We start from the raw sequence: 19,995 nt of genomic DNA on the forward strand, positions 1-19,995 counted from the left end.
CCCTTGTCCTGTATTCATCCGCAATCTCCTATAAATTAGCAAAGAATCAAAAATGCGCTCACAGATCCACGATTTTTCTTTGTTGGCGCGCGGCGTCTTGGCGAAACCGGTCACTCCACTAAATTGTGAAAGGACCGCGACCTTTAGGAATTACTTTTTTATTCTATGACTTTCCTTTGTTGAGCATCACAGAGAGCATGTACGCTTCCATGGGCTCATGCATAAAATGCCACGTACTTTTCCGATTGCTCTCTCGTTACAGGTAGCAGCTGCGATGTTCGCCTTTCTAAAAACATGGCGGTTGATTGCAATTCTTCTGGCTTGCAATGTGAGCGTCTTGTTAGGCTCGGACGACGGGTCGTTTACGCTTACCATTCTACACACGAACGACGTTCACTCGCACATTGAAGAGACCAGCAAGTATGGAGGCGTTTGCTCGGCTAGAGACAAGGCAAACAAAACATGTGTTGGAGGAGTTGCCAGGATCGTCACAAAGGTATGAAGGTGGGGATAAAGGCGAGTTGATTCATAATTGTAAAAGAAAACAGCAAAAAAAAAAAAGAAAAAATAAACACACAAAGACGAGTATAAGAAGTGGACGGGACAAGCGCTTGGCCCGTTTACTTCTTCTACTCCTCCTTTTTTTTGCGCCGTTTCTTGTTCTAGACAAAGGTATGGTTGTAGTTTGTTCTTTGTAAAGTTCAAGTTAGCGCTCAAATGGCTTTACTTGCTTAATTTAATATTTTCCTTCAATGTTACGTTTTTACTGCCGAGGAAACTTACTGCACATGGTTATCGCAGAATTCATGTGCCACCAATCGAAATTATGTGTTGGAATGACGTGCTTTAGAGTTAAATCTGGGTTGGGCAAAAAACTTTTGAAAAAAGCACAAAAAAAATTCAATCCATCTCGTAATAATCTCGTCAAATTGCAAGCATATTACGAACAGTCATTTCGAAATTATTTGACATATTTCTCTAAACTACATACTACTAATGTTAAAGAGAGCGTGGAGTGTTTCAGTCTTCTACCCCTCAACTGAATTATGTGACTGTTGTAAAAAGGGCAGAGTTCGCCCGTTTGTGCTCTTAAATTTTCGGATCTGCCGACTTTCACATGTAGTTACATTGCCAACTGAGCAATTTACATAGTTTAATGGTCGAACATTCTATATAAAACGGGAAGTTAGCTGCAGGATGTACAGAGGAAAAAACAAATAATATATGGGTAATTACAAATACTTTGCTTATGTCAGTATCAGGCAGCACTATCGCTATGAAAGATGTAATACCTCCATGGGTTACAACTTGTTTTATTAGTAGTAGATTTAAACTATGTTTACTTTTAATGTTAATAAAAAAAATGAACCTCGTCAAGAACTAGATCTCAAATTGATTGAAACACTGATTCTTCCAGACCTTTACACTGTAGGAATGATTTTAATTTGCACGAAGGTGTTTAAAGCAGTAAATGTGATTTGTTTAGGTTCAGTTTTATACACAATCATTAACGTCAACCGTTTTTGCCATCATGTTAATAATTATTTTAATATATGAAATGTTTTGTGGAAAGTCTTTGCATTTGCGAAACATAAATTAAATAGGTTTTTTCACTACAACCCATACGAGATTTGCTTTAGTGACGTATCGAATAGTTGTTTACCTGAAAATTTTAACAGCATGAATAAAACATAAAAAAGCTAAAGTTTATTTTTTTTTTATTTCGGACTTTCCTGTGGCCGAGTGTACATAAGACAGACAGGTCGGTGTGCAAATGACCACCTTCGGGAGCATGCCAGCAACGCCGTCAACGCCAACTCTGGACATTTCGGAGTACACTGTAGGGAATGTGGGTGTTCGGCTCCTTTGAGCAACTGCACTGTGCTGGGAAGGAGCCCCAAGCAGCTCACCAAGGAGATTATCGAGGCAGCAAGCATCGAAGGGCACATTGACAAGTGTGTCAGCAGGCCACCTTTAACTCTCTCACAAAGAGATCTGGAGTGTTTAACCAAAAGTTCTTTTAGGCACCAGCAGTGAGAATTCTTTATTGTTATTTACTTTTTACTTTTTAATATTTATTTTTAAGTAATTCCTAGACTGTATTGTGTTTTTTTATTTTTATTTTTTATTTGTATTTGAGGTCGTCATTTTGTTCTTAAGACATAAAAAAAGAGGAGGTGGGTACTTTTGCATAGAAGAAGACAATACAAATCCAGGAGTTGTGAGTCAGCGCCGAGTTAGTGTATATTTTTTTGGTGTGTCTGTGTTTGCGAGTGTTTCCCTTGTTGTGTGTTGTTACATTATTCGACATGAACTACCAACTCGCTTAGTCAGCAGTCTTATAAAAAAAAACTCTCACGACCCCAAGTCTCCGTGAATTGAAAGCAAAGCGCTTCCCGAACAAGCAATCGTGGTCCGACGGCGTCTCGTTTTCCCCTTTCACGGGATCTATCCAACTTCTCGTACGAACCGGACAGGTAAAAAACGCATCTTGACCATATTTACTTGCTCTTTTGGTGCAGCCACCAGTGCCGGCGTTTTGACAGGAAGGCAGGTTTTAGTGTGTTTTTTGTTTTTCAAAGCAACACAGCAATGGTCGTCCCGCATGGCGACTTCCGCCGACACCCCAGACTGGAAATGCACCTGAGTGCCACCGCCTCTGCGTGAAGTAAAATAGTTGAGGTGGCGTATAACATTTTGAGGAGATAAAAACGTTCCCGTCAGTATAAGATCACTCTGACACACATTTCTTCAGGGCCGGGTCCACCTAGCCTAAGTACCAATGAGCGATGACAGTTTATAAGTAACGGTCGCACTACTTGCAAAGGTAAGATAATTCAGTGGAACACCCTGGACATACTTTAAAGGAAGAAGATATCGGCGATTTTATACAGTGTATCAATAATTTCAGATGAATATTTCGCATTTTCTTATTACTTATACAGGTCAAAGAACTCAAAAAGAAACACCCTGATTCTCTCTTCATGAACGGCGGAGATTTCTTCCAGGGGACTCCCTACTACACGATTTTGAAACACAAAATGGTTTCTGCAATGATGACCGAAATGAAGTATGATCATGTGGTAAGCCAAAATAGCATTATATAACTATGTGTCCGCCGAAACTCACAAAGATAAAAGTTGCTTTATGGAATCACAAAATGAATGTGAACGTTTATGCAGCTCATAACACCGGTTGGGTGTTAACTTTGCTGTGCTTTGGGTGTGCTTTTGTAAACTTCACCAATGTTTGTTTTTCTAACCGTAATTTCCCGAAGAGTATTTTCATAATAAGGGGATTTTTTCTCAAGGTACATAATAAAATATACTAATATAAATTTTATACCTTGATCTATATCACTTTCGATTGTGTGGGCATACTATCACTAAATAATCCGAGAATGGACAATTTGCTTTTTAAATAAACAGGGCTTTGCTAAACGGCCACTGCCACAGAATTGCTCCTTAACCGCTAAGCGTTGAAAATATAGTGGTCAATGTCGCCTGACATAAACGCTGAAAAGTCGAGAGGTACTTTCTCAGATATTGTGTAGTATTTTGTAACTACAGTTCTGTTTTTTTTGTGTGTTTGGCTCAATAAAATCACTATATTAAAGCAAATAAAAAAATGGCAATCTATACTATTGGAAGTTGTAATCAATACTTTTCAATAATAAAACAAAACAAAACAAGAATGTTGCAAGGTTAAATTTTTACTTCTCAAGAAACGCATGTTAATTTTGAAGCGCTATCAATTTGCTCACGAATGTTATTTATTTTTGCAGGTATATATATATATATATATATTGTTGCGGGAGTCTCAGTTCATGGGCTAAACGGGCAACCCATAATTCAGTCCCCCGTTCTCCACACGACCTCGTCTTCTTCTTTTTCTTTTTTTCACTTTCCTTGTCCGTTACACTCGCCCCTCCCCGTTCGGAAGTCCGTCCCGGACGATGCTAAGATAGTCACCACGTGTGACAAAGTTTCAGATGGCTTGAATGGGCTGCCAAAGTGCGGCGTCGCCCACGCTGAGGCAGGCTGTCAAGGTGTTCGAGACGGTATGTTACGGGTCCAAGTTGCCTGCTAATCTTGAAAGGTCCACAGTACCTGGGCAAAAGCTTTTCCGAGTGCTGTGGACATCTTAGATTCCTTCGAAGAAGCACCACATCACCTGGTGAAAACGACGGCAATGAGGTTTCTCTGTTGTGACATTCGGCCAACTTTGATTGCTTATTTAGAATAGCCAGCCGAGCCAGTTTTCTGGCTTCACTTAGTCGTTCAGCGAAGTTCTCTTCGTACTCTCGCGCCCGACGCGTCCATGCAGCGCCCATCGATGATTCCTGCGGAAGCGTCGGGAGTCTTCCGTAAACAAGCTCAAATGGAGATTTGGCGGTCACTTTCTGTTGTGAAGTGTTCAAAGCGAACGCCGCTGTACCAATGAATGTGTCCCAGTTCTTGTGAGATTTATTGACGAACGCAGCTAATATATCTCCAATGCTGCGGTTGGTACGCTCTACTAGGCCATTCGTTTGAGGATGGTAGGGTGAAGCGGCCGCATGTTCAATTCCGTAGTCTCGCAAAGCACAACTGAAAGTACGGGACATAAATGACGTTCCCCTGTCAGATATTATCCGGCGGGGTGTACCATGCCTCAATACAAGGTGTTTGTTGACGAAGGCGACGAGATGCACAGCTGAAGTATCGGGAACCGCCTCCACTTCGACCCACTTCGTCAGGTAGTCCGTTGCGACAATGACGTACTTGTTTCCATCATCAGATTTTGGAAACGGCCCCAGGTGATCAATTCCAACTACCTCAAACGGGCTGCCTGGAGGTGGTATTTGCTGTAGCTCGGTCTTCGCCGGGTGCGGTGGTGTTTTCCGCAGTTGGCATGTTGCGCAAGACGCGACGTACTGTCGGAGATCCGTCCTGAGGTGCGGCCACCAAAATCTCTTGGCGACTTTGTCGAGCGTCCGGTGTTGCCCGATATGACCCGCAGTTGGAGCATCATGGCACATCTCAAGAACGTTCCGACGCATTTTGGGGGGAACTACATGAAGCCACGCTCCTGAGGGATGTGCTCGATGACACAGCAGACCGTCCCAAAGCTGGTAGTACGCTCGTAGACGCCGTAAGCGACGTTCCGAAAGTCGCGGTCCCCCGTTCACTTCGTAAGAAAGCAACTGGATTATGTTGAATGTGTCACATTCTTCTGCTTGTGCTGACTGCAAATCTAGGAGTGCGAGTACAGGAGCAACTCTGGCGTCTTCGATGGGGTGCCGTGAGAGGAAGTCGGCGTCTTGGTGCTGTTTCCCACTTCTATGAATAATCGAGAAGTCTAACTCTTTCAGTTTCATTGCCCACCGAGTCAATTTCGGATTTAGATCGTTTTTTGACTGAAGCCAACGGAGAGAAGTGTTATCTGTCACGACTGTAAAATGCTTTCCGTAGATGTATGGACGGAACTTTTCCACTGCCCAAACAACAGCGAGGCACTCGAGTTCTGAAGAATGACATCGACTTTCTGGTTCGCTGAGTTTGCGGCTTGCGTATATGACGGGATGTTCTACTCCTGCATTGTCTCTCTGGAGAAGAACAGCGCCAAGCCCTTCGCCACTGGCATCAGTGTGAATGAACGTCGGTGCTTGTTCTGAAAAATGGGCCAGGGTTGGTGGTTCAAGAAGTGCCCTTTTGATATCAGCAAAAGAAGCTTGTTCTTTTGCGGACCAACGCCACTTGGTGTCTATTTTAAGAAGCTCAGTCAGTGGAGCAGCTCTGAGAGAGAAGTTTCTTACGAATCGACGAAAATAGGACGCAAAGCCTAAACAGCTTTTCAACTGCTTTGTGGTGGTGAGTTCAGGAATATTGGCTAGCGCTGCCAACTTGGTTGGATCCGGGCGAATACCCTCTTTGCTGACAACATGCCCTAAGTAAATGACTGTGCTGCATCCGAAGAAGCATTTCGATGGTTTCAGACGGAGATGCGCATTGGTGAGGGCATTCAGCACCAGACGCAGACGGTGCTGGTGTTCTTCAAAGGTGTCAGCGTATACGATGACATCATCAAGATAAGCTAACGCCATCGTCCACTTCAGGTGTCCAAGCACCCTATCCATGAGGCGTTGGAAGGTCGCAGGTGCATTGCAGAGTCCGAATGGAAGACGGTTAAACTGGAACAATCCGTCAGGAGTCACAAAGGCAGTTTTTTCGGAATCTTTCAGCTCCAGCTCCACTTGCCAATCTCCGGACATGAGATCCAGAGTAGTAAAGTAGCTGGCACCATGAAGGCGATCAAGGGCATCATCAAGCCGTGGCAAAGGATACACGTCTGGTTTTGTTATGCTGTTAAGTTTCCGGTAGTCCACGCAGAATCTTGTAGAACCGTCTTTTTTCCTAACCAGGACAACTGGCGACGACCAAGGACTGTTGGAGCTAGTTATGATGTCATGTCGTCTACCTGGCGGTTTATCTCCTCCCGTTCTCTCATCGAAACACGTCTTGGATTGTGATGTACTGGAGCGTGATCACCAGTATTGATGGTGTGGCGCACAAGTGGTGTGCACCCTAGCTCTTCTGGTGTAATAGCAATGCACTGCCGAAAGTCCAAGAGCAGTTCTTGTATCTGTGTCTTTTGTTGTTCTGTTAAGTTGTGGCCGAAATTAAATTCCGACCACGGAAGGTCACTAGCTTTTTCAAGGCAATCTTGCGGGACAGACATCTTTGGTGCCGCACTAATTGTTGCGACAGTGGCATGTGAGAGGGCAAATGTCACAGGTCCGAAGTCTTCACCCGATTTCAGGAGCAGGTCACCGTTCGTCAGGTTTAAAACGGGAAGCATCAAACTCCCCTTCTCGCAGGAAACAAGGCAGCGAGGTATAGCAAACTCCACCCCAGGACGAGATTGTAGCAGTGATTCAACTAGGATATCTCTTGACGTCATTGAACCTGGAATTATTGCTGCAGCCCAAACTGCAGATAACTTAGGTACAACGATGTCCGATGCTGCGACCATACGGAAGACCTTCTGTGGTTTTCGATTGACCATCGGTGCCATTAGTGCAGACACAAGTGTCGTAGCAGTTGCGACGGTAGAACACACTTGGGCTGCAGCGGTCTTCGTAAGGTTTTTCAAGCTGGACCACGCTAGGACAAATCCATCGAATAAGCTCTCAAAATTCCAGGAAATTGCTTCTTTGCTTCTCCTGCTATGTCCTTGGGGCCTCTCTGTCGCAGAACAACTGGACTGATCGCCAGTACTGAAAGTTGGTACGGCTGACAAACAATGTTCACCTCCTCGAAACGATAGGGAGAGTTGGACGTTTGAACACCAGTCACGGCCGAGTATCATTGACCATTGTAACTTGCGCACAATTACAAAGGGGAGGTTGACTGTTGTTCCTAAGGTTTCTACAGTCAACGAGATCTGTCCTTCTTGTTCGATTGTAGAACCGTCGGCTGATATAAGACAGACGGTACCAGGAAGTGTTTTGGGCGTGGTGCACTTCGCTGATTGCAGTAATGCATAATCGATTAGACTTACTGCAGCTCCGTAGTCCACGATAGCATTCACATGTTGTCCCAACTCATGAAGATGAACTGAAAGACACGGCGTTGGTGAGGTGCGCAGTGGCGTTGTCACCAGAGGAACATGATGCACTACATGAGACTCAACCTTGCCAGGCTCACTGTCACTTGAAACGTTTGGCGTTGGTATAGGTTGCGTTTTGCACGGGGCCAAGTGATTTGGGCAGGACCGAGCTAAGGGCTCAATGTCACAACACGTGAAGCAACGACGTTTACTTGAACGTACCGGAGACGATCGGTGAGCCACCCGCGAAAGCTGGATTTCAGATGCCGACACCATGTCCATTGCTTTGTTGGCTGCTTGAACTTCGAGTGCGCGAGTCAGTGCTGCACGAGTCGTGGTTGGGTGGGCGAGTCGCACAAGAAGCTGGATGTTGGTGTCTTCGATTGCGTCGATGAAAGCAGTGGTTGCTATCTGCTCCACGTCGACTTCCGTACATCCGACGAGCGCTCTTCTCGCCATCCGCTGGATTACGTCAGCTAGCTCCTGCAGTGTGTCCGTGCCTTGGCGGTGGTGCTTTAAAGCAGTCAGGTGAAATTGCTGGAGATGTTCATCACCAAAGCGGGACTTTAGAGCTTCTATGAGTAGCTGATATGAGGAACGATTTGTGGCAGACATGCTCTCAAAACATTCAGCAGCGCTCCCCCTTAACTGGGCCACCATTGCCCGAGCTCTGGACGTTGAGTCGAACCCGTAAACGTCTGCAACCGTTTCGAATTGGATGATGAAGGCTTGCCAAGACGACTGCCCATCGAATGTCGGCAGCTTGAGTGGCAGTCCGTGGTGCACAGGCAGTCGAATTCGAGATTCCACGGACGAAAGGTCATCATTGAGGCGTTGCCCTACATCGGCAACCTGACGTTCGACCGCAGATTCCAGCAGAGACAGACGGGTTGCGAGGCGATCGTCGAGGGTTCCAAGCGGGTTCACAATGTCCGTAGCACTCCTTTCGGCGAGTAGATTAGCTAACCGCTCCGTGATTTGCATTGCCGCTGAAGTTGAGATGACGCCACTTGCCTCCGATTGGGTTGTCATTTCGTAATCCCACCGCTGCCACCAAATGTTGCGGGAGTCTCAGTTCATGGGCTAAACGGGCAACCCATAATTCAGTCCCCCGTTCTCCACACGACCTCGTCTTCTTCTTTTTCTTTTCTTCCTTTTCCTTGTCCGTTACAATATATACCGGGTGTTTTTTGCGGAGACTTTCGAAAATCCTGAAAATTATTGCGTTTGAAAGAAAAAAAAAACTGCATTCGGGAACAAACTATCAACTACGGCGGACGTCAGGAATTGCGAAAGACATACTAATTAGCCAGCTAATTAATTAAAGTATGTTAATTAACTTTTTAATTAGTCGAAATAGACATTTGGTTTCAATTAGAAAGTTGCTGAGCGATATTGAAAACCACTCAAACAGTCATTTTCAGACAGACTTTGAGCGTGTGAGAAGAGTAGTAGCGCACTAAAGTTACCACTCGTGGAGCAGGTACAAGGCTGGGGCTAGATAAGAGGCGAAAAAATCGCGCGGGCACCTTACCACAACCGCTAGCCTTGTACCTGCTCCACGAGTGGTAACTTTAGCGCGCTACTACTCTTCTCACGCGCTCAGTCTTTCTGAAAATGACTGTTTGAGTGGTTTTCGATAACGCTCAGCAACTTTCTAATTGAAACCATATGCCTATTTCCACTAATTAAAAAGTTAATTAACCAAGTTTAGTTAATTAGCTGGCTACTTAGCATGTTTTTGGCAATTTCTGACGTCCGCCGTGGCTGGTAGTATGTTCCCGAAGACAGATTATTTTTTCTCAAACGCCTTAATTTTTAGGATTTTTGAAAGTCTTCGCAAAAACACCTGGTATATACATATATGTATATATACATATGTATATATACATATGTATATATATATATATATATATATATATATATATATATCTTAAATTTCACACTTTATTTTCTAAACCCGTAAAAATTAGTTTTAGCAAGACCCTACTGCTGCATGCTTAGACACAGCAAATGAACGCATCTTCACACTGTCCGGCTAAACATGGTGCCACCAAATTTGTTCTCCCATCGTAAAAACCTTTCAAGTTGGACTTTTACATTTCATGTGAAACCCAGCATAACCTTCAAGTCCTATAAATAGTTGCATGATATTTTACGTGCTTACTGAAGGGTAGTTACTAAACTTTTGATAATCAAGATATATAAGCTGCACGATATTGCTTGGATGCAGAAAGGACACCTCCAGAATAGCTATCCTGGTTAAAATCGTCTCTTACAACCTAACACTTACAAAATGGAGGCTTTAACCTCTCATTTCCCAAAAGAAAGTGACAGCACATCTCCTTGTACACAAGCGCCACTATTTAAACATAATTTAAAAGTGGTTCACACGTCAGTGCGTCTTCACAATATTAGGACAAAGAAAAATAACGCTGCGGTTAGTTCCCAACGTTCCTCAGTGAATTGGGCATCAAGCTTAGCGTTCAATTTTTTTGGGGCGAAACCTTTCCTGCAGTTTTTTTATGTTACAGCGAACTATATAAAAAATAAAACCATGATCACAAGCAGGAAGTAGGCAAGCGAAGTTTTAACTGACAACCAAGCACTTAAAAAGAACGACCCATGTCTGATTCATACTTTCTGTATTTCTCAGCCACTCTACACAATATGAAAGGCTAAGCATGCTAAGAAATCATTCTTAGCATGCTTAGTCGTTCATATTGTGTGTTTCTGTAAATCCATTGTACTGAAATTGTGAACCAATCATTGAGGTTATTTTAATTTTAATATGAGCTGTTTAATCTAAATAGTTAACTCATGAATGTCAACTGTGACACTTTATCCATCCTGGAAATTAAAGGTGCTACCTCTGCGTTTCAACAATTTCCCCAAAATTATTATAATGTGGGTAAGGAAACGGCCGCTTCAATTTTGTCAAATAAAAAAACCCGTTTGTTTCAGTGCCTCGGCAATCACGAATTCGACGATGGACCCAAAGGACTGGCCCCTTTTTTAGAAAGCATGAAAGCTGCGAATATAAGCGTTGTGAGCACCAATACTAATTTCAGCCAGGAACCGTACCTTAAAGACAAGCCCATCCAAACAAGTGTGATAATACAAGTGAACCAAAGAAAAGTCGGAATCATTGGGGCGGTCCTTCCCCAAACAAAAGAACTCTCAAGTCCAGGTGAGAAGCACCTTAAATTTCTCCGAAATTAATACTCTAATGTTCCGGCCGTGTCACGTTCCCTTAAAATTATGCGTTCAGCCTCTGCACTCTGTTTCTACTTTCTGTGACAATGAAACCTAAGTAAACGAGCCTGAATGCGCGATAAGAGTACGCGACAGCGTGTACTTCATGATAATAATTTTTGATTCGATGTTATTAACTCTAAATTAGTATATGAAAGATTATTCGAGTCCGGTTTTGCAATGACTCTACAACAAGAAACAAAACGTAACACTTTTCCACTTGGCTTAGCCCAACATTCGCCTCAAGGCTTTTTCTTATTTTATTCGTAAAGATGACGAATACATGATGTTTGTCTGCATTTATCGGTACCTCGATATTTTCTACAAAGCGTCACAAAAAAAAGTTTTTTTTTTTTTGCAAAACTAATATAGGCATTGCCTAGCGCTCATTCTTTGCCCAACAAAGGTAGCGCTAGAGGTAACAACCAGATGCCAAAGTTCCAGTCCGATCCGCTACCTTATTAAAAAGTTATAAGTGATTTTCTAAAGAGCTCAATGGGAAAATCCGGCCGACGTAGTTTTCAAGTACATGGGGCTCTATAACACCAGAAACCGAAAACAAGCAAAAATGGGCTACATTTTCCCCCTGAAATTTTCAGAAAATCACTTATAACTTTTGAGTAAGGTGTCCCTCCGGGCTGAAACTTTGGCATCCGGTTATGACCTCTAGCGCTGCCTTTGGGCGGATAATGAGCGTTAGGCTATGCCTAGTTTATTTTTGCGGTTAAAAAAAGAAACCAAAAAAAGCTGCAAATTTTTTTTGTGACACTCTGTACATTCAGTTCACCTCGGAGTTTATGCAAAATGTTTTATCAATAGGCGTTGGATAAAAAGGATGCTATTCAAACTCACGGAAGGGTAAGAAACCCTGAAAATTAAAACAACGCGAAGGACTAGGGACCTCATCAAGAAAGACACAGCTAGACAGCGCTGACTCACACATAAATAATTAAATTGTATGAACGCGACATCATTAAGGGGCTCGTGTCGCAATATAGCCGGCATTCGTTATTGTAATAATTTCTGCAAAATGTAGTTGTGAGTAAAGAGGGTTCTAGATACTCGCACATTCGTGGAAGTGTCCCAGCTATTTCTCTTGGAGCCTGTTTGTGGGAGGGCGGTGGGGGGGGGGGTCTAATGATGTAGGCTGTGTGTCTTTGTTGGTGTTTTTCTACTGCGGCTGCCTTCCTTCGTAGCACGTGTTTTATTTTGTGTGGTTAAATAATATTTGTCTCCAGCCTCCCTCTAGCGCCTGTTTATATGATGGCGGCCGTTGACCATTTTGCGTAGTGTCGTGGGTATGGGAGCTGGCGGAGGGGGTGTTGGAAGAGGTGGGTAACTCACCCTTCTTAACAGGGCCGTAGCGACGATGTTGACTTGAGTCACTTACGTCGACATGGGTTGTGGGACCGAGTGGCTTGTACCACTTGTTCAGTGAATGTCTTCAGGGTGGTCTCAGTTGCCTTGGTGGTCGGCTCAAGGCAACCGAGACCACCAGAACCACCAGCGTGAGCCGACCCTGGTGGTCGGCTCAAGGCGGGGGTTCTGGGTTCGGGCTATCATGGCTTGTCGCTGAAATGCAGGTTGGTTCAGCTTGTTACATAGTGGGATATTTTTTGCAGTTTAGGTGGTCGTCGCTAGTATATGAAGGTATCCGCTTCACGGCAGGCTTTGTTGTGCTTTCGTAAAACCTCTTGCGTTCGCACCGGGTTCCTCGGGTCCGTTAGCCGCTGTTCCCCTTCGCAGCTCCGACAATAAGTCTCATGTTTCGGGTACGTCTGGCCTCGTTCTTGGTAGGATTTGCTTGTGACACGGGGGACCCGTTGCGCTGATTTCTGTTCTTTGTTCGACGTAGAGACTGTAATGGCAGAAAAGGCTCCTCAGCAGATGAAATTGTACTCGGTGGTAAAATATGTGCATGGGTCGGGCGGCGTATTGGGACTTCCTCATGGAGTAAAACCACGAAGTAAATTCACGGCGTTGATTGGCCTATTTGAGCGTCTGCATTTTTCGCAAGCAGGATACGACTTTCGCGCTCTTTGATTATTTGAGAAAAGACGAATCGTGAGAGTAAACCGAGCAAGGTTGACGGTACATTATACCATGACGGCGACTCCCCCGGAGGACGGCGGCGACATGATGATTGGTAGTATTGGTTCTTAAAAACAGTTTAGATGCTGAATACGAAGTAACACGATTGTGAGCGCTGAAAGCGTTGGCCCTTGACTAAAATCTCGCGCAGAAGCACACGTGAAGATAGTGTGGTTCCTGTAGGGCCGTAAGCCGAGCAAATATCCGAGGAGGCGTGAAACACTAGATGCTGTTCACCCAAGCCTCGATCCCCCCCCCCCCCCCCCCCCCCCCTTCCCGAATCGCGCCTCCCAAAATTTGCGTTCTCTAATAAATCAAGCCCTCAGTCATACACCTGGGATAACTTGGGTATCAGAAGCGTCACGTTCAGGGTGACTTCACGTTGTTATTCTATTCAGTGTTTGTCTCATCACTTGCCTAGCTCAATTTGTTTTATTGTATAGACAGAACTCATGCTGCAAGAAAAATTATACTTTTTCAGGATGTTCAAAAGGATGTCCACTCGCAATGTTGTAAGCAAGCTTATACAGTAAGCTGTGTTGACTGACGCTGTTGTTGACACGAAATGATGTGAAGCGGTAATATGTGTTTTCTAATGTACTGAAAGTATTTGCCTAAATGTCTTGATATAGCAGTTTTTAATTTTGCGTTAACGTCGACATACACATGAAGTACAGCAGGGAATCTGAGAGTTCTTTATGGCCGCGGTATCATATGCGCTCGCGGAGTAATTATATATAGTCAAGCGCTCAGGTTTAAATTGGCTCGAACTAAGCTTGATTATTACGAAACCACCACTGCAACAATTCTCAAACGCTTTCACGAGAATTCAATCATGTTGCTACAAGTGTAAAATACCACGCGGCGTACGTTCAATCTAGCATACCTTACATACCCAGGAAATATATTGAGTACGACAAATAGATAGATTTTTCCTCTCAATACATACCATGTAATTTTCTGCTAAGATTCGTGAGCTGAACTCGTCAGTTCTCAACGTTTTAGTTGGAATTTGATTATTAGATGATGTATTCTATTACACTGCAATGCATATACTTTGTCGCACCAGATGTGATGAGCTACATCCTCCTAATTGTTTAATTTACTTGCGTTGTTTTGCAGGGAATGTCATATTTTATGACGAAATCAAAAGCTTTGAAAGCGAAATCGCGTACCTCAAGAATCAAGGAGTGAATGTTATCGTAGCCATTACCCATTGTGGCTATCTACGAGAGCTGGAAATTATGAAACAAGTAAATGACTTGGACGTGATTGTTGGTGGACACACAAATACTTTCCTTTACCACGGTAATTTGAACGAGCAATTATTATATTTTAATAATGCGTTCTAATATGCTTACTTTTAAATCATTCCTCTCAGGCACTGGATTTCCAAAAGAAAATACCCCAGAAGGCGATTATCCCACAGTCGTAAATAAAACTGATGGTTCTAAAGGACTCGTAGTTCAAGCTTACTACCACGGAAAGTTCCTGGGATTTTTACAGGTTGCGTTTGACAAGGATGGAAATGTCCTTCGTGGGACCGGAAACCCAATTCTTCTAGACTCAACAGTAAAGGAAGGTAAGTTAAATAATATTAAAAAGGTAAAGACATATTCGTCGCTCTTCAGAAGAAAAAAAAAACAAACTTCAGACTTGGATAAACTTGTATAAATCAAAGGAGTACGGTAATGTGGAGAGTTGAGCTAGCTGGTATAAAGACATCACATTAAAACAGCGCAAAGGCACAGAGGAAAGGAACAAAAATCGCTGACTTCCGTTGGCAGTAAGCGCTCTATGTTTTTATATATTCTTTGCCTGTGCGCTGTTTATATCTTAAATACGTATTCGAAAAGTCAAGCTATAGCGTGACAGTCAATTTTGTAAATTTTGTTATATTCAATGTATTGTTTGTAATATATTGATATCCTCATAGTTTCGAAGTAGTAAATAGAGACTGCGTCCTTTTCCGCGTAGATATTATGAGGTATATTTCTGTAAAAACACTTAGAAATACAATAAAGACAGTTGTGGGAAATGTTTTAACCAAGAAATATGCAAAACGTCTGCAAGTAGACATATTTGTTTGTGGTGACTAATTTTTCTGAACAGAGGGTATCGTATGCCACTGTTAATTTTGGTATATCGTGGATCAGGGATGGGCAGTATTTCAAATACAAGTATTTGAAATACGTATTTCAAATACTTTGTGTATTTTGCATTTGTATTTAATTACAAATTGGGTAATGTATTTGACATGTGTATTTAAATACTTAAACGTGGGTATTTCAAATACAATTGTAGTTAAATACAATTTTGTGGGCGAAAATACATTCCTCAAATTTATTGTCACGATTCATTTTGCTCATCCTAAGACGTGTCTAAAGCAGGAAGAAAACTACGTTCTGCACCGAATGCAGTGCCTCTCAATCAAGCACGAGCGTTTAGTGACTGTGATTACGGTGCTACTGCCGGAGTGTGATATCGGCGCCAATTGCGCCATTTTGATACAAACCCAATTTTTCGCGCTTAGTTGCGCCAAAAACGCGAAATCGGTCAAAGTTGCGCCACACTGCGCCAAAGTTACTCAAAAACTGAAAAAAAGTTTGCCGCGACGCTAGGCTTCGCGGGAAGCGAGAGCTTGGTTGGCAAAATTCAATTGCCGTAGTAAACCACACGGCTCGGGTACAGCTTGGCGCAAGCAACCGTCGGATTCGAAGATTTCAGCTGGAGTACCGTTCTATACCTATGATACGTGGTCTTTTCCCGATTTTCCTACTACTTTCCGCTGTTATTTCACTCATTTGTGACTGCATGCTAACGGTGCGCTGTCATGCGGTCTCGCTGTCTGGCCGCAAGAGGTACGACGCACAGGCTATCAAGATGAGCAAACCTAAGAATTTCTTTCGTTTTGAGAGTAAACCTTTTCTTAAAATTGCTACCGAGCGCCTCCATTGTGTGATTGTTCATTCATGTCCGTAATCTCGTCAAAATAAACGACGCCGTCGCCGTGAGTACTTTCGGTTATCACACACGTGCTTCCAGTGCGTGAGCAATCGAATAAATCGGTCACACACCCGTATTTAGCGCGAATGTGGTGCTCAAAGGTTTTCTACCAATTCCCTATTTACCTTGCGACTAACTTTTGTGGGGAGTTTTTTTCTTTCTATCTGCACGTGCTTTCTACGAGCGTCCGATCGATATCTGGTTGTAGTAAACCGTGCTTCTTTGTTCATGCTCTCGAATCACCACTTTAAACCTGGTGCCCACCCAACTTTGCAGCAAGCCTGTGTTTCTTGTCCTCATCTATGCGCATAAAACTCGCGTTTGCCTTTTCAGTTTTTTTTTATTATTTTATCTTGGTGCGTATCGGCGCTGATGACCTATTGGAACCAGGGTGGACAAAATAACGATTAAAAAACAAAAATCTGATTTATGTGATTTATATAAGATTTTTTATTATTTAAATTTCTGATTAGCTGCTCTAACATTTTCTGCTCCTAATCTGCTCCAAATGGGGGACTTTTGTGCTTCGAAGTTGCTCCAAAATGCGTAAACTGCTGCTCCAAACGAGAATTTTGTGCTCCTAAGCTGCTCCAAAATCCAGATTTTTCTGCTCCAAAAATTGCTCCAAAACCGGTTTCATCTGTCTCACACGTGTGCTAGTCCAAGGCAAGAATAGTGACGAAATCGACGTTCACAGGCAGACTGGCTAAACAAGTGCCTGTGACAACTTGTGATGCTTTCCAGCCTGATTTCCATCCATATTTTTGCCTGGAACATTCTAAATGCGCGGGTCGTCCAGATTTTCGTAACTGGTGCGAATTGCTACAATAAAAAATTCTCTAGCTAGTGCTGCGCGTCTTGGTCGTCTCGGTTCTTTGTTGGTCTATACCAAAATGTAATCGACAAAAAAAGGTACTTGAAGCCCTGTACATTTTTCACCTATTCCGTCCAAGCTGATTAGATTTTTTTGTGATTATATTTCTATTACGTTACTAGAGCCTCGCACACTAACTCCCGAGTGTGCGATGCAAAATTAAAATGAGATACCCTGAAACCCGTTGCAGGTGCCCTGAAGTCGCTGACGCAGATGTTGAGGAATGTATTTGGAAAAGTATTTGGAGGAGACCAAATGCATTTGCTTGTATTTGTATCTTGTACCTAAATGTTTTTTTCGAAATGTAATTAGATTTGTAATTAAATACATTTTTGACAAAGTATTTTTTATTTGTATTTCAATACATATTTGCATGTATTTTGCCCATCCCTGTCGTGGATGCTGTCATAATCACAAGAAGCAAGCTGACGGAGAATACCGATACTAGTTCAAATTACATTATTAATATTACTTCATGTGAAAAATAACAAGATGAATGAGAAACATAAATATGTGCACTATGACATCAAGCTTTATTACATTACCAGTATTGTAAAACTTAAGGCTGCTATTTCTGAGAAAAATTAAGTGTAGTCGTCGTTTCGGATACTTGGTGAATTCGTTCTTTGAATTTCTTACAGATGAAGATATGCTTAAAGTTATTGAACCGTTCAAGAAAAATGCCACTAAGGTAATAAATAAAGCAGTTGGTTGGTCCAAAGTGTTGCTCGAACAACATGATGATATATGCCGAGTCCGGGAGTGCAACCTCGGCAATATGATGGCCGATGCCTACTTCGCCCACTATGCGGATATGAACACGCCTTCTCCAGATCTTTGGTCAGAGGTGAATGCGGCGATAATAAACGGGGGAACCATCAGAGCTCCATTCCCACAAGGACGTAAGTTGAAGCAGTCGTGCGATAGAATTGCAGTAGTAAAAACCATTGTATGTCTTTCAACCCGGACGGCGCCCCTGCTATTGTCGCTGTAGATTAAGCAAAGTGCAAAGCTGATTTCGTAAAGCGGCGGCTCCTCTATCCTCCGATTTACTTTAAGTCCGACTGAAGAAAAACTAAAATCCTTTGGAGCGGTATAGTTATTAGAATGTACGCTAGAGGTTCAACTGGCGCTAGTGTGCTGCGGCCAATTGAAGCAGAAAGCAACCAGTCGGAAATTGACTTCCGGTAATGCATTTTTATGGGAAAAAAACAAGTGCATTTCCTCCCTGCGCTCGATTATAAGAGCAAATATCTGGAATACTTCGTGCGTACTAGCTAGCTTGGAACATTTCTCAGTCAGGGAGACAAAATAATTAATCAATTGTGACGTATTTATTTTAAATTAATTTTACTGAAAACAGAGCTAAAACCGCTTCGTACATGTATTTATTTGCACTGACGGACATTGTTAGCGCGAACACGAAGCCACATGTCTTCAAACAATAGAGCGCTTTATTGTGTGAAGACCGATGGCTTCGCTGCGTTTCCATAGGAGTTAAGCCTTTTTCTTTATTTTTCAAGACTCTTCCTCAAATAAGTTCGGTCTCTGTAAATTCTAAAAACAAAATGCACCAGCTGTGGGCGATGCTGCACAAGATCGTAGCGCAGTAGGTTAAAAGACCGATATTTGCGGCCGATTTAAAGAGCCTGGCTGCTATTTGAGACACCCTGTAATTTACCAGGGGCATTCAAAGGCAAACATTTTCTTATATCCATACGTTGCGAGGTTGAAATCAAAGTTATGTCATGTAGATTTATTTCTAAATAATGAATACGCCCATTTTTCTTAAGCACTACGATCGTAAGTGGAATCTGTGGTGTATCGCGAGTAGAACCCAGTTGCGGCCGTTAGTCGCTCAACTCGTTCGTTTTAATCATGGCACCCCACTGACCGAGAGACCCGTGCTCTTTCAAACCGCGCGCTCACTCCACGTGAGGACCACGAGCTTTCCAACATGTCCCGCCATTTGCTATAGTATAAGCAGGTACATCACATCTTCCCCTCACTTGGCTGTGATCCCATATCTTGTGGGCGGTCTTCGCTTCCGCGTTCCCACCCGGATGGGCATAGCCACAGGTTCGGACACTTCGTGACTTTCTGCACTTATCGCCTCAGCTTGTACCTCATCGGCCTGAACGTCCAAGCCCCAGGCTGCTGAGGGTGTATCACTTGACCGACGCGCAGCCAATAGCCTTGGTCATATGTGGTCCCTGTGCCGTCGAACTTGTCCGTCTTCTGTCTGGATTATCCATGACCGCGTACCCAGGCGCTCTGTGATAATCCCCGACATCCAAGTTCGTCCACTTGGGAACCTCAGAACCCATACGGACTGTCCTACCATAAACTGACGTGGATTTTCGGTTGTCGCTGGTACCTCGTCCTTAAGAGACGCGGAAAAGAACTATTCGCAATTGCATCGGGGACTGGCGATTGTGTTTGCCATGCAACGTTTGCACCGATATCTTGCCGCACGTCACGTGGCAGTAACCACCGAGCATCGAGCCTTTGCTGGGGATTATGGGTCCGAAAGCTTCAGTGCCAGCGGTTCTGTCACCGAGGCATGACACGATGGTGTGTGAAATTAGCTGCATACGACTACGAACTCATCTGCAGAGCAGGGAAACACAACCAAAACGCAGACGCGTTCAGCAGACTACCATCAAGAGAAAGTGAAGATGAACCGCGACCGCCAGGGGACGTTCTTATGCTGGAAGCATTGACTAAGCCTCCCATGACAGCTAAAGGCCTAGCAGACCAGGCTGCTGTGGACCCCACGCTTTCTGAAGCTCTACAAGCAGTCAAGAGTGGAGAGGTCAAGAAGCTAGCTGGCGAGCGTTTCACAGCTTACAAGATGAAGTCCACGAAACTATCGATACACCGAGGTTGCCTGATCTTGGGGATCGCGCATCGTAATTCCCACTTCTATGAGATCAGAGGCGTTAGCCTTGGTACATGCAGGACACAGAGGAGTGTTCGCCATGAAGGCTTGCGTCCGAAGTTACCTGTGGTAATCGGGGATCGGCAAAGAGATTGAGTCCTGTGTGGCCCAGTGCGACACGTGTCAGCGACACCAGAAGGCAATATCCAAAGGAAGCAGCCCAACATGGGAACGACCGTCAACTCGGTGGGACATCCTTCATGTAGACTATGCGGAACCGGTGGACGGAAAAGAGTTC

General features: G+C 43.6%; 1 protein-coding gene across 1 annotated transcript in view; it reads left to right on the forward strand.

The window, feature by feature from the left end:
- The first annotated feature begins 262 nt into the window (after positions 1-262).
- LOC120846796 (snake venom 5'-nucleotidase) overlaps positions 263-19,995 on the forward strand; it is a 29,538-nt gene continuing 9,805 nt past the window's right edge. The window contains exons 1-6 of the mRNA XM_040218673.3: positions 263-496; positions 2,946-3,083; positions 10,555-10,780; positions 14,059-14,244; positions 14,318-14,518; positions 17,458-17,718. Of these exons, the coding sequence (XP_040074607.1) occupies positions 275-496; positions 2,946-3,083; positions 10,555-10,780; positions 14,059-14,244; positions 14,318-14,518; positions 17,458-17,718 (1,234 nt within the window). The 5' untranslated portion in view covers positions 263-274. The remainder of the gene's footprint in view (positions 497-2,945; positions 3,084-10,554; positions 10,781-14,058; positions 14,245-14,317; positions 14,519-17,457; positions 17,719-19,995) is intronic.

Source organism: Ixodes scapularis, unplaced genomic scaffold (assembly GCF_016920785.2).
Source record: "Ixodes scapularis isolate PalLabHiFi unplaced genomic scaffold, ASM1692078v2 PGA_scaffold11__112_contigs__length_91849675, whole genome shotgun sequence".
Taxonomy (NCBI): Eukaryota; Metazoa; Arthropoda; class Arachnida; order Ixodida; family Ixodidae; genus Ixodes; species Ixodes scapularis.